A 12,960-nucleotide genomic window follows, 5' to 3' on the forward strand; every position below is an offset into this window, starting at 1 on the left:
CTGCACTGGCTTGCTTTCTAGTGTGTGCAATGTTTATTATTATATGTCAAATTAAATTAGCCTTTGGTTATTGAGACCTCATAACATGCCTGCCTAACTTTTCTTGCTTTCAAAATTTGATCCTGGGGATTTTTATGTGCCTATGTATTCCTTTGGGTGGAAAACGAGAAGCACAGCCTGTGTGGTGGCTGGGGTGCAGAGCTGAGGATTTGGGAGGCTCCAAAATGGCTGTGGTTGGGGACTGGGTGCCCAGTGAGGTGTCTGGTGACGTCATTCTTAGGTCCTGGGTACCAAGCCGGTGCGCTCCATCCAAATCATATCATTCTTGCTGGACCCCAGGGAAGAGGAGAAAAATGTCACATTGGGAGAGCTGGCACAGACAGTCATGTTCCAGCCCAATCCATTCCATATGGGCCAATCCAGTTTTTTCCTTGAGGAAAGGCTTAAGATTGAATTTCTTAGTGAGTCTAACCCAGACCTTTGTGCATTTATGGCAGTGAAAAAAGTGAAGATGATTTTTTTTCCAGCTTCTCCCAACACTCTTTAAAAAAAAAAAAAAAAAAAAGGCCCTGGCACTCTTGGCTGTCAAAAAAGCAGAATTTGTCTTTCTAAGAAAATAGTCTCTGTCTCCCATCCCCAGCTCCAACCTTCTACAGCTACCGTTTCAGATGGTGATTCCTGCAACCGTTTTGGGTCTCCTAAAGTGTGTCCCTGATGTGTTGGGCACTTTCCTTGGCTCATCAGGCAAATTCTCAAGTGCCAGAGGATGCCAGGGGGCACCCCTTCCTCTCCCCAGGACAGGCGCAGAGAAGCAGACGGGTCTCTGACAGACCTGCAGCAGACATCCACTTACCCTTAAGGGAAGTCTAAATCTTCAGAGCAGACCTAAAATCTTCTAATGTTTCAAATCAATATTTGGCCACGTGTTTATTTTTTATAAAGAGATGGCCTGGCTAGTTGCAGTGGCTCATACCTGTGATCCCAGTGCTTTGGGAGGCCAAGGTGGGAGGATCACTTGAGGCTAGGAGTTTGAGACCAACCAGAGCAACATAGTGGACCACGTCTAAACAAAAGCTGAAACCATTAGCCGGGTGTGGTGATGTGCACCTGTGGTACCAGGGACCTGGGAGTCTGAGGTGGGAGGATCGCGTGAGCTGGGGAGATAAGAGGCTGCAGTGAGCCATGATCGTGCCACTGCCCTTCAGCCTGGGCAACAGAGTGAGACCTTGTCTCTTAAAAACAAACAAAAATAGGCCGGGCGCGGTGGCTCAAGCCTGTAATCCCAGCACTTTGGGAGGCCGAGATGGGCGGATCATGAGGTCAGGAGATCGAGACCATCCTGGCTAATACGGTGAAACCCCGTCTCTACTAAAAAATACAAAAAAAAACCTAGCCGGGCGAAGTGGCGGGTGCCTGTAGTCCCAGCTACTCGGGAGGCTGAGGCAGGAGAATGGCGTGAACCCGAGAGGAGGAGCTTGCAGTGAGCTGAGATCCGGCCACTGCACTCCAGCCTGGGTGACAGAGCGAGACTCCGTCTCAAAAAAACAAACAAAAAACAAAAAACAAACAAAAATAAAAGAGAGATGGCCTTATTCTGATTTCCTCCTTTATCCTCTGATCCTACTCACATGGAGAATTTGAAAGTACGAAAGAGCCTGTTTATCCAAATGCACATGCACACGCACACAGGGACATTTTAAAAACTCGATCTGGCTTCTCCATCACCTCTGACCCTCCTCCTTGCTGCTCGGCTGATACACGCCTAGGCCTCCATGGCCATGAGACTGTCTTAGGCCTGAAACACCCTTGTTTTCTCCTCTCCTGGGACAGCCCCAGAGGCCACACCATGGCCTTTGCCCAATGCTCAGAAAGTGCTTCCAATGCGGTGATGCTCTTGTGCCTGGTGGAGCCTCTGCAGGGTCTGGCCTCTCTGTCTCCAGCAAACTAAAGGTTACTCAGAGGGTTTTTTTTTTTTTTTTTTTTTTTTTTAATAAATTCTGCTTCATTTGTTACAGTTCCTTGCAATTTTCACACCTGTTAGAGGCAAAGTCAGAGTACGGAGACGTGAAAATCAAACTGATGCAATACAGTCATTGTTAGAATTAGGGAAGGGGTTAACATCCCCTGGGGTAGGATGAGATCCTGGAGACTTCTGGGTTAGCTGAGAAGGTACCTCAAAGTGATTCTGTTCTTTGTTGCTCCTTTCATAGAACTTAGGTCACATGGGACTTAAAGGGAATCTTCAAACCTCTAGGGGATGGTTATCCCGCAAATGCAACTTTGTTTATGGTGTATTTTAACTTCCTATGTGTAGGAAAATCACACATTTGTAGTTTCTTTTTTTTTTTTTTTCTTTTTTGAGATGGAGTCTTGCTCTGTGGCCCAGGCTGGAGTGCGGTGGCATGATCTCGGCTCCCAACAACCTCCGCCTCCTGGATTTAAGCAATTCTTCTGCCTCAGCCTCCTGAATAGCTGGGATTACACGCATGCGCCACCATATCTGGCTAATTTTTGTATTTTTTTTTTAGTAAAGACGAGGTTTCGCCATGTTGACCAGACTGGTCTTGAACTCCAGACCTCAAGTGATCTGCCCATCTCAGCCTCCCAAAGTGCTGGGATTACAAGCATGAGCCAGGAAAATTACACATCTGTAGTTTCTAATCACACTCTGCCCAGAAGCCCAACTAGGTTGTCAGGGGCATCCACAGTGTGATCCTGAAGGGAGCTCCCCAGTTCTTGGAAACACGCCTGGGGCGAACGCTGATCATGCTTGAGGTTGCCTGGGCTTCATCATGCTTTCCCATAGCGTTTAAAGAAAATGCCTCGACCAGAAGTATTACGCTGTGTGGTTTTATGAGTTTCATGATTTTTTCCTTAGAAATGAAAAAAAATTCACTCCATGAAAAGAAGAAAGGAAAGCCTTATTTGACAGGGTATCAACTGTCAACCACGATTTCTCCAGGGGAAATACGCAACTAGTACCAGGAGCCCCAGTTTGGGAGGAGCGTCTAGGACATGAGGTCATTAAGGAAGAAACTGTTGGGAGTCGGGCAAGAAGCGACAACAGAACAGTGAGAGCCTGACCACCAATCTGGAAGCTTCTGAGTACTTACTTGTAGTCTGGAGATGTCCCATCCAGCCACTTCCATTCATTTTCATGCTCTGAGTCTGTGAGGCCGATCCAGTGGCTCTCTCTCCCTACCATCTGTTTTTTTATCCATTGCTGAAAAACAAACCAGGGATGGTGCGTGACTATTTTTCAGAACAGATGTCTCAGGCCTTCTTCTTTTATTTAACATTTAGAAAAAAGGACAATTTAAAAGAGGATATTTGTTAGAACGTGTAGCCTGCTTTTGCTTTCTGCTTTTTTCTTGCTAGTTGCTCTGTTTTGCACTGTTTGGGGGGCTTTGACTTTTTCTTCTTACAAGTTTACAACTGATGTTAAAGTGAGGCTCTTCCTCTAAATCACGCAGACAACTCAGTGAATGTCCATTGGTTCCAACCTCCTCCTACCACCCACCCCTTTCTCCCATGTCCTAATCATAGGAATAGTCATGATATTATTGGGCACTTCCTCTGGGCTGGGCCCCATGTGCAGTGTGTTGCACGCAGTGTGTCTTCAAGCTTTTATAACCACCCATTGAACAAGCATGAGAAGCAGCTGAGCTGGGCTTGGGCCTGGTCTGTGTATTCTAAAGCCCAGGTGCTTGGTCACTCTCTGCCGTGTGCTCATTCCAGTCAGTTACTACAGGAAACATCTGTTTACAGGACTGTGTCTGCTGGAGATAACTTAGGGAAAAGGGAGGAGGCTGCTGGAATGGTGTGGTATCAAAGAAAGCGCTGCATTGTTGCTAGACGGGCCGCAGTTTTGGTCTCAGTCTGCATAACCCTTGCTGGGCCTCAGTTTTCCTATCTGTCAAATGAGGACAATAATAATACCTACGTTCCAGGGTTGTTGTGAGGTTTAAGGGAGAAGATGCCTCGCACAGTGCCTGGCATACAGAAGGGGTCTAATGAGTGGACACTAGCATCACCATGTGTGGGCCCTGCCTCCTCAGCCTTCTTTGCTCTTCCTGACTCCTCTGGGGCCATGCGTGGTCCCTTGCACCCCACTCCATCCCTATAGTGTTCATGCCTCTGTCTCTGCCCCCACAGGTGCCTGGTGGCAGCCCTCAAGCTTCTCTGCATTATAATTATTTCAACAGCCACCAGAAGGAGCCACACATCTCCAGGCTTGGTAAGTAATACCTTCCAGGAAGAATCATGAAGATACAATTCCAATGCCATGAACGCTTCTAGCCACTGGATGAAATCCAAATCTCTGTAATGTTGCCTCCCATGTTTACGTGACTAGGAATTCGTGATATCTCCAAATCCCCAACTAGCCTGCAATTTCCAGATGTAAACTATCCTTAAATTATAGTTTCCCCGACCAAGTATGTGGCAGGCATACCTGTTCCTCCCTAGTGTTTATGAAAACGAGATGGGAAGACTTGTCTTCACAGAAAAGCTTTGCTTCCTCAAAAATTTCTTTCTCAATAGAAAAATAGTAGCATTTGTCTGTGAAGTTCTTCCAGTGAGGCGGGCAGCCTAGGAATGCAAAAGTGGAAAACAATGATTAAAAAAATCACAGAAAGCACTCTGCTTTTCTTCAGTTGTGTTTCAGAGGCCAAAACTGTGGTCCTGCTGGGAGCAGCCTGAGCGTCCCTGCTCGAGGCCCACAGCTGATGTTCACGGACGTGCTCGCAGCAAGCATGAGCCCAGAGTGGACTGCAGAGCACAAGCCAAAACCACATAATCTGGAAAAGATCTTTGACTGGGTCTTTGTTCTTCTGCGTCTGGATCCGTCTTCACAATGACAGAAATAACAGAAGCAACAACAAGAAGCAGGGCAGGCACAGATGTTCAGCGTCAGTCTGGAATCATATGGAACCTATGAACAGTTGGATGTGACAACCCAGCACCAAAACTGGGCTCATGGATCAAAAAAGATAACCCAGGCCTCACCGACCAAAATCAAGTAGAATAGGGGTTGGGTTGAAGGAGAGAAAAATAGGCTTGGTTGCTAACCAAACATTTGAGTTTTGTCAAATGTTTAATTATCAAAAGACTAGAAGGCACCATAACATCTAACACCTCAAAAAGAAATTAACTGTAGTCATCAATAGCTGAGGGTTCCATCCGCATGTTGATGGAGCTAACGGAGCGAGCCCATCTATCCCCAGAGTGAGGATGTAAAACGAGGCAAGAGTGGTCAGGGTGGCCAGCCGCAGGCTTCCCTGAAGGAAATGTTTTGCATTGTGTTTGTCTTCTGAGGGCTGCCCCCTATAAATAAACAAGTGCAAGAGCCGGTGCCGTGGCTCACACCTGGAATCCCAGCACGTTGCAAGACTGAGGCAGGAGGGTTGCCAGAGACCAGGAGTTCAAGACCAGCCCGGGCAATATAACAAGACCCTGTCTCTACAAAAAATGAAAATAAAAAATTAGCCAGGTGTGGTGGCACACCCCTGTGGTCCCAGCTACGCAGGAGTCTGAGTGGGAAGATCGCCTAAGCCCAGGAGGTCAAAGCTGCAGTGAGCTATGTTTGCACCAGTTCACTCCGTCATTCCAGCCTGGGTGACAGAGTGACACCCTGTTCCATTCATACGTACATACATACTACATAAAACAATTTGTGCTAGAGAATCTGATGGTGTTTACAGAGAAACACATGACTGGTGTGGAGACCTGTTTTGGCAGCAGGGCTCCTGTGCCAGCCCCTAAGATGCCTTTGCTGTGAAATAATATGGAGCGGGGGACAAGACGTGGTGACTCACACCTGTAATCCCAGCACTTTGGGAGACTAAGGCAGGCGGATGGCTTGAGGCCAGGAGTTTGAGACCAGCCTGGCCAACATGGCGAAACCCCCTCTCTACTAAAAATACAAAAATTAGCTGGCCGTGGTGGCACACGCTTGTAGTCTCAGCTACTTGGGAGGCTGAGGCAGGAGAATTGCTTGAACCTGGGAGGTGGAGGTTGCAGTGAGCTGAGATCACGCCATGGCACTCCAGCCTGGGTGACAGAGTGAGACCCTGTCTCAAACAAAAACAAAAACAAATAACATGGGTGGGGCCACACACTAGGGGCTGGCTCAGTCTCAAGCACATGCACTGCCCTGTCCCCCTGGCTGGAGGGAGGACTCGGACTTACCATTGTCCTCTGGTGCCGGGGTTGGTTCATTCTGCAGGGCCAGGGGCACCACTGCTCCTGATGGGCCAGGAGGGCCGGGGGGGCCCTTGGGGCCTGGCATGCCTGGTACCCCAGGCAAGCCTGGCAGTCCCCGAGGTCCAGGAACCCCAGGCTCCCCCACAGTGCCCTGCAGTCCCTGGAAGCCAGGAGGGCCCTGGGGCCCAGGGAGTCCTTCTTTGCCTGGAGGGCCTGGGGGGCCTGGGTCCCCACTGGGGCCCTGAGGGCCGGGCTTCCCGGGGGAACCACGGGAACCTTTGGGGCCCTGGGAGCCCTTAGATCCTTTGCCGCCACGCTCTCCGGGGGGACCTGCGGGTCCAACTGGGCCTCTCTCACCCGCAGGGCCAGGCGGTCCAGGCTCCCCCTTCTCTCCTTTCTGTCCCTTGTTGCCAGTTGGACCAGGGGGTCCCTGGGATCCTCTGTCACCTTTTGGACCCCTGGGGCCCGGTGGACCTAAAACATAAAAAAAAAAAAAAGTGTCAACATGAAATCCACTGTGAATGACAGTTATGAATGATTTTTCTTCTTATAAAATCTCCAAACTAAAAAAACCTAGCACACAAAATATACACATTAGGGAAAGATTATTTGTTTATCATACGACTGTTGACTGTTACGGGCTAAATTATGTCCTCCTCCAAATTCTTATGTTGAAGTCCTAACCCCCAGCACCTCAGGATGCAACTTACTTAGAGGCACGGCCTTCACAGAGGTCATCGAGTTAAAACGAGGTGACATGGGTGACCCTAACCCAATAGGACTGGTGTCCTTAAAGAAGAGGGGATTTAAAAAAAAAAAAAAAAAAAAAGAAGAGGGGATTAGGTCACAGACCCACAGAGGAAAGATCGCCTGAGGACACAGGGAGAAGATAGACACAGGGAGAAGACGGACACAGGGAGAAGATGGACACCTGCAAACCAAGGAGGGAGGCCTCGGAGGAAACAACACGGCTGACGCTTTGATCTCGGACTCGCGGCCTCCGGAACCGTAAGGAAAGAAATGTCTGCTGTTCAAGCCTCCCAGTCTGTGAACTTTGGTACGGCAGCCTGAGCAAGCCAGTGTACTGTGTGTTCTTCAGTAAGCTCACCCTTCCTCTTCAAGCTTTGAGAATGTATTGTAATGGTGCACAGCTTTTTAGTGCCCCACTGATGTCCTTCATGGTGACACTGACAACCAGGGGCTTATTCTTCACAGTGACTCACACGATTAAACTGGGTTCTCTTAGTCACCTGGGCCTATGCTGTCATCAGCAGGAAAGTTGTGCAGACCAGGATCAGGATTTGCTCTTACTTATTTCCTGTTTTCCTTAATTTGATAAATATTTATTAAAGACCTATTATATGACAAGCACCGTGTTAAGGTATTGTGGGATAAAGAACTGAAGGAGACCAAAACATGCCATCAGGTGTTGACGGGCATTGATGTATTAATTCTCTCCCTATAACCAAGCCTGTAACTTCCCTATAACCTTCCTCTCTGTCGCACCCCAGCTGGCATGCCTGTGCTGTCCACCAAAGCTGTGGGGATGCAGGTGTCCTTAGGGCTGAGCCTCACTCACCCGTGGGCCAGCTCAGAGGGACGGGAGGTCTCTGTGGGAAAGCCTGGTGGGGCTTTGCTGCTCGTTGTGGACAGGTGTCCAAACACTCTGGGTTGCTTTGTAAGTCTAATAATATACATAAGGAAGGTAGGCTAGAGAAAAAAGTTATGTGGACCATCAAATTGGGAAGAAAAGCAAATACTGTTGTCCCCAACATCTCATAAAGAGGCCCACATAACACAGGATTGTTTTTCTTTCTTTAGTTTCTCAGAGGGAACGGGAAATTTCACACAAATAATCCCCTACCAGGAACTGTATAGTGAGACAATTTTCAAGGTACTTTCACATACATTATGCCACCTGATCTTGCCTGTGATGTGGAATTCTCACTGCACAGACGAGGACATGTAGGGCCAGAGATGCCAAACTATTTGTTCAAGGATACTTAGCTACTAGGAACAGATACCAAGGAGAGTAAGACATGGTCAATCACAGTCTAGTAGTGGAGCTGGGGCATGAACTCAGGTCTTCTGATGTCGAAATGAATGAATCGGAGAGTTTCTGAAATCTCACAATTCTGCATGAATAATAAAAGGCCACACTTATTCTCTCTCTTTTTTTTAGCGACAGAGTCTCACTCTATTTTTTTAGAGACAGTCTCACTCTGTCACCCAGGCTGGAGCACAGTGGCATGATCATAGCTCACTGCAACTTTGCACTCTTGGGCTGAAGCAATCCTCCAACCTCAGCTTCCTCCCATGTAGCTGAGACTACAGGCTTGTACCACATTGCCTGCTTTTAAAAAACTTTTTAATTTTTTTGTAGAGATGGAGGTCTCACTGTGTTGCCCAGACTGACCTCGAATTCCTGGCCTCAAGCGATCCTCCCCCATCGGACTCTCAAAGTGCTGGGATTACAGGTGTGAGACACTGTGCCTGGCCTTACTTTTTCTACAGAAGCAGAAAGCCTGTAAAGTTAGAAGGATGGAAGTGCTGGAGCAATGGAGGATGGGTGGCAGATCTACCCTAAGTTCCTCTATCCCTCCTGCTCCTTGTCCTCCCTCTCCCATTGGTCTGAGGACAGAATCATGAAGCAATCCTTCCCACCTCTCTAGGGGGATCTCCCTGTCTCCTTCCCCACCCTAGGTCTTGATGGATGTCTACTGTACCCTAACATCCACGGCTCCCAGTCAAGCCAATCCATCCGTGTTCTCTCTTAGCAGAAGCTTAGGCTCTGGACTTAGTTTGCTTATGGAAGGCTACCCATATGTCGCTCACAGATTTATTAGCAGGACCCTCTTCCAGTGGTAAGAGAGTTTATGCTAATGGCAAGGACTGGCCTCAATGCATTCTTTCTAGCGTTATCTGCTCCACAAATGGGAGACTTTAGAAGACTTAGGGATGAAGTCACTTCTACCTAGACCCATGTCACTGACCTCTGCCCACAGCTCCTGTTGACTCCTACTTGTCTTCAGCAACCCTGGGCTCTGGGCCTTTATATGCACCTGCTAGTTGAAGGATCCATTTTCTCTGGTTCTGCCAGCACCTCTAACCTGCGTGTCCACAGCTGAACTTCTTGTCTCTTTGCTGTGCATGTTCTCCTTCCATCATCCCTTCTCCCACCACATTGCCACAACCCTCTTTTCCTCGCCCTGACCCTGGTCATGACCCTAGTGTAGGCTCTCTTCTTCCCACCTCTCTCTGTCTTTTTTGGAAGGTGTTCACGGTAACTTCTTAATTGATCTTCCTACCTGTGATTCCTCTCCATTCATTCCACTCTGCCTTTTGTCTTCCTTAAGCCCAGCTCTGATCTCCACTTGCTCAAGAATATGCGGCCCCACCTGATCAGTCTGGCATGAAGGCTCCTCCCAGCCTAGTCTCGCCTGTGTTTATTCTATCCTCCTCTGTACTTTCTGCACATCTCTTCTCTGACAATTTCCTCTGCCCATGTCCTTCGGTAATATTCCTGGCATCCTCCCAGGCCACTTCAGATGGAAGTTTTCTCTTCTCTAATCTTATAGTTCTTATTTGTTCTACTCAAGACCCTTCTCCACGTCTAGCCCCTTGTAGGGTCTGGCCCACAGTCACTATTAAGCAAGTGTTTATCAAATACATGCACATCATGGTTAAAAAGTCCAGCACTCTAATGCTCACATTTTGTGCCCCAGGTGAGATCAGAAGGGATAGGTTTTTGGGGAAGGGTGACCTGCCTGGTGCCCCGCATCTTATAATAATCTCTGTATCAGGTGGGCTGTGGCTGCCACTATGAAATAATCATAAGGAGATCCATCTTTCCTTGCTACTGACCCTCATGAATTAATCCAGTGGGTCTCCACATCCACAGTTGGACTTTTGTTCTGCCTAACCTGGTCAGGCTCACCTACATAGCCTATCCCATTTAGTAAAGATAGGGAAGGCAGACTTTTTGCTGCCAGATCTATCTCCTTTAAAAAAGTAACTTAATGCCTCTGTGTAGCTGGGAAATAGCATCTCAGAGACGAATAGAGGTGAAAGTGCCACGTATGTTCCCCCACAATGGACGTAGCATTATGGATAGTTCTAGGGAAAACGTACTGACAATTTAGGCCAAAACAAAACAAAAAATTCTAGTATATGTCGAGTAACTGCAAAATTAAACTTTTTTCTCAACTATTTCTGTTTTACTTATCTTCTGTGTTTAACTTTAGGAAATCCAAATAATGAAGATGGCATATTGGGAAATTCAAGTGTTTTAAGAAATAATCTTTAGCTTTATTCTCTTAATTTTTTTTTTTTTTTTTTTGCTGATAATTTGTGTTTCTCCATCACTTACATCTGGGGCTAGTGCTATCCTTGCAAGTTACAAGAAATGAGTTTACCTGTGACCATGAAAGAGGAACTGATCACAGGCTCATGTCTGCTGGTGCGGGGAGCTGTATTTCTTCAGAACACCTTCTTCTAGCTTCTGACAGAGTTCCAAAGATACAACGCTCCCTCCCTCTCCTGACATGAATCCGAGGCCTCCCTCACCTGGGGTGAAGCTTTTCATTCATCCTATTTATTTCTGGGGTAGGGTAGTTTATGGTGTTCCGCTATTTTCCTCTGGACTGGAAGTGGCTGTTGAATCTCCCCACCCACTCAATGTGTAAGTTGTGGCTTATGTAAAGAACGACATCAAATGTGGATCCCACAGGTAGCACAAGATTCCAGCAGGTGCTAATCTCCAGATCTTGTGAAGGAAGGGAATAAACAACGGGGGGAAATGCACCTTTTTGCCGTTAATGAAGATCTACAGTTCTACTTGTGATTGATTTCCCAGCTGGATTAGTATAAAAACCAAATTTCCCCATCTGAAGTACTACATCCATCTTAAATAGGTTACCTGTCTTTCTCTTAATCAGATAAGGCTTAATATTCCTGACTGTGGCTAAACTGGCAAGCACACTGTGATTGGTCATCCACTACAGTTGCCCCAGCCTTCCAAAAGCCACAAAGGAGCTGGCACTCTCTGCCCTCAGATGCTGGGTTAGGTCAAAACATATTTTATATGTCTTACAGATCAGGAGATTCACATAATCTACTTTGGTTCATTAAGACAGGCTAGAAATTTCCTGGATTTTTTTTTTCTTTTAAAAAAAATCATTGAGAAAAAGAGCTAAAGCCATTTAAAAAGTCAACACTGGATCCTCATAAAAAGTAGATTATTCATGCCAGGGCTTGTTTTCCTCTAGGACCCGGGATGCTGGCACTGCTGATTAGCATCTGGATGATCTCAGGCTTTGAGGTCTCACTTGAATCTTTTATTGGGCAGCTGTCAAGGTGAAAATAAAATGAAATAGTGAAATAAAATAGAAGCTGCCCTTAGTGCCTGAAAGCAAAAAAAAAAAAAAAAAAAAAAGAAAGAAAGAAAGAAAGAAAGAAAGAACAGAGTATTTATGAGCTTGTGCAGCAACAGCTTGAATTCAGGGTTGAGAAAACCACAACGCTGCGTGGAAACACGTGATGTCCTACGTGGAAGGACATTTGAGGTTTGCTTTCAAACTGAGTGAAATTTTAACTCAATGTCAAGGCCAAGTATGGGTGGCTCACTGGCTCAGGTTTCTGAAATGCTAGGATGCCCATGTGGCTGGTAAAGCCGTCACAAGCTCCAGAGATGCCTGAATATGACCAATACCAGAGCTCCAAGCAGCCCGGGGTCTGTGCTGTCAGTGACACCTCTACCCCACCGTCCCCAGGCCCCACGGTTTTGGGAGCCTTGAAAATCTGTATTTTCTAAACAAGCAGTTCAAAGAGGATGGAAGACTTTAAATCATTGTGCTGCTTGTGCTTTGACAAATCAAACTATAGGCCTGAGAAGTGCCCAGTCCAGTTTCCTACACAAGAGAAGTTTCAAATGTGTTTTCCAACAAAACTGCTGGTGCTTAAGAAAAGGAAGAGAAACTGCTTTAATTCTTAACTGCCATCCAAAATCTTAGAGACTCAATGTTAAGACCCACTGGTGGTAAGATTGGAAGATAGGCAAGGTAGAGGAAAAACAGCGATACGATCTGATGTTTTTCTTCTCATTTAAAAATCTACGTTGAATGCACTTAAATTAATCAAATATTTATTAAATGCCTACCATAGGAAAAAATCATTGTGCTTCACTGAGGTGAAATGGAATGTACAGATTAAAAACAAATACAACTGGGCTTCTGGAAAGCCTTGGAAGTGCCCTGTCCACAGAGGAGGGTGTATTTAACCACTGTTTCTTGCCAACTGTCTCCGGGATCTCCAGCCACGCCGTCTTGTTTGGGGAAGTGCAGCACGAGGGAGTGGCTGGTAATGGGAGGAACCGAGGCCCCTGCCTGACCCACACTGTGCTGTCCCCTGTCCCGTCAGCCTTCATGTGCACCTTTCAAGGTTCAGCTCAAATGTCAATCCCTATTGAAACTCTAACCAACTGCTCTGCTGTCAATAAACTCTCTGTCATTTCCACCTCTCCAAACATGTTATCTATTCATGGTGGAAGCATGAGTTTGCAACTAGACAGACCTGAGTTTGGCGCTGTCTGCCATTTACTAGCTGTTTGGCCTTGGATAAGTTACCCAGGCTCTCTGAGTCTCAGTTCCCTCCCCTGCAAATGGGGAATGTCAATAACTCCCCCCTTAAAGAGCTGTAACAATGAAAGCTGATAATTTATCCAAGGGCTTAGCAGCGTGATTGGCATAGCACAGACAC

The 12,960-nt window shown here is 46.8% G+C and overlaps 1 protein-coding gene across 1 annotated transcript in view; it reads right to left on the reverse strand.

Moving 5' to 3' along the window:
• LOC105464721 (collectin subfamily member 12) overlaps positions 1–12,960 on the reverse strand; it is a 183,713-nt gene that overhangs the window by 9,824 nt on the left and 160,929 nt on the right. Inside the window, exons 6-8 of the mRNA XM_011712757.2 lie at positions 6,190–6,678; positions 4,454–4,590; positions 3,114–3,223 (exon numbers count right to left, since the gene is read on the reverse strand). Of these exons, the coding sequence (XP_011711059.1) occupies positions 3,114–3,223; positions 4,454–4,590; positions 6,190–6,678 (736 nt within the window). The remainder of the gene's footprint in view (positions 1–3,113; positions 3,224–4,453; positions 4,591–6,189; positions 6,679–12,960) is intronic.

Source organism: Macaca nemestrina, chromosome 19 (assembly GCF_043159975.1).
Source record: "Macaca nemestrina isolate mMacNem1 chromosome 19, mMacNem.hap1, whole genome shotgun sequence".
Lineage (NCBI taxonomy): Eukaryota > Metazoa > Chordata > Mammalia > Primates > Cercopithecidae > Macaca > Macaca nemestrina.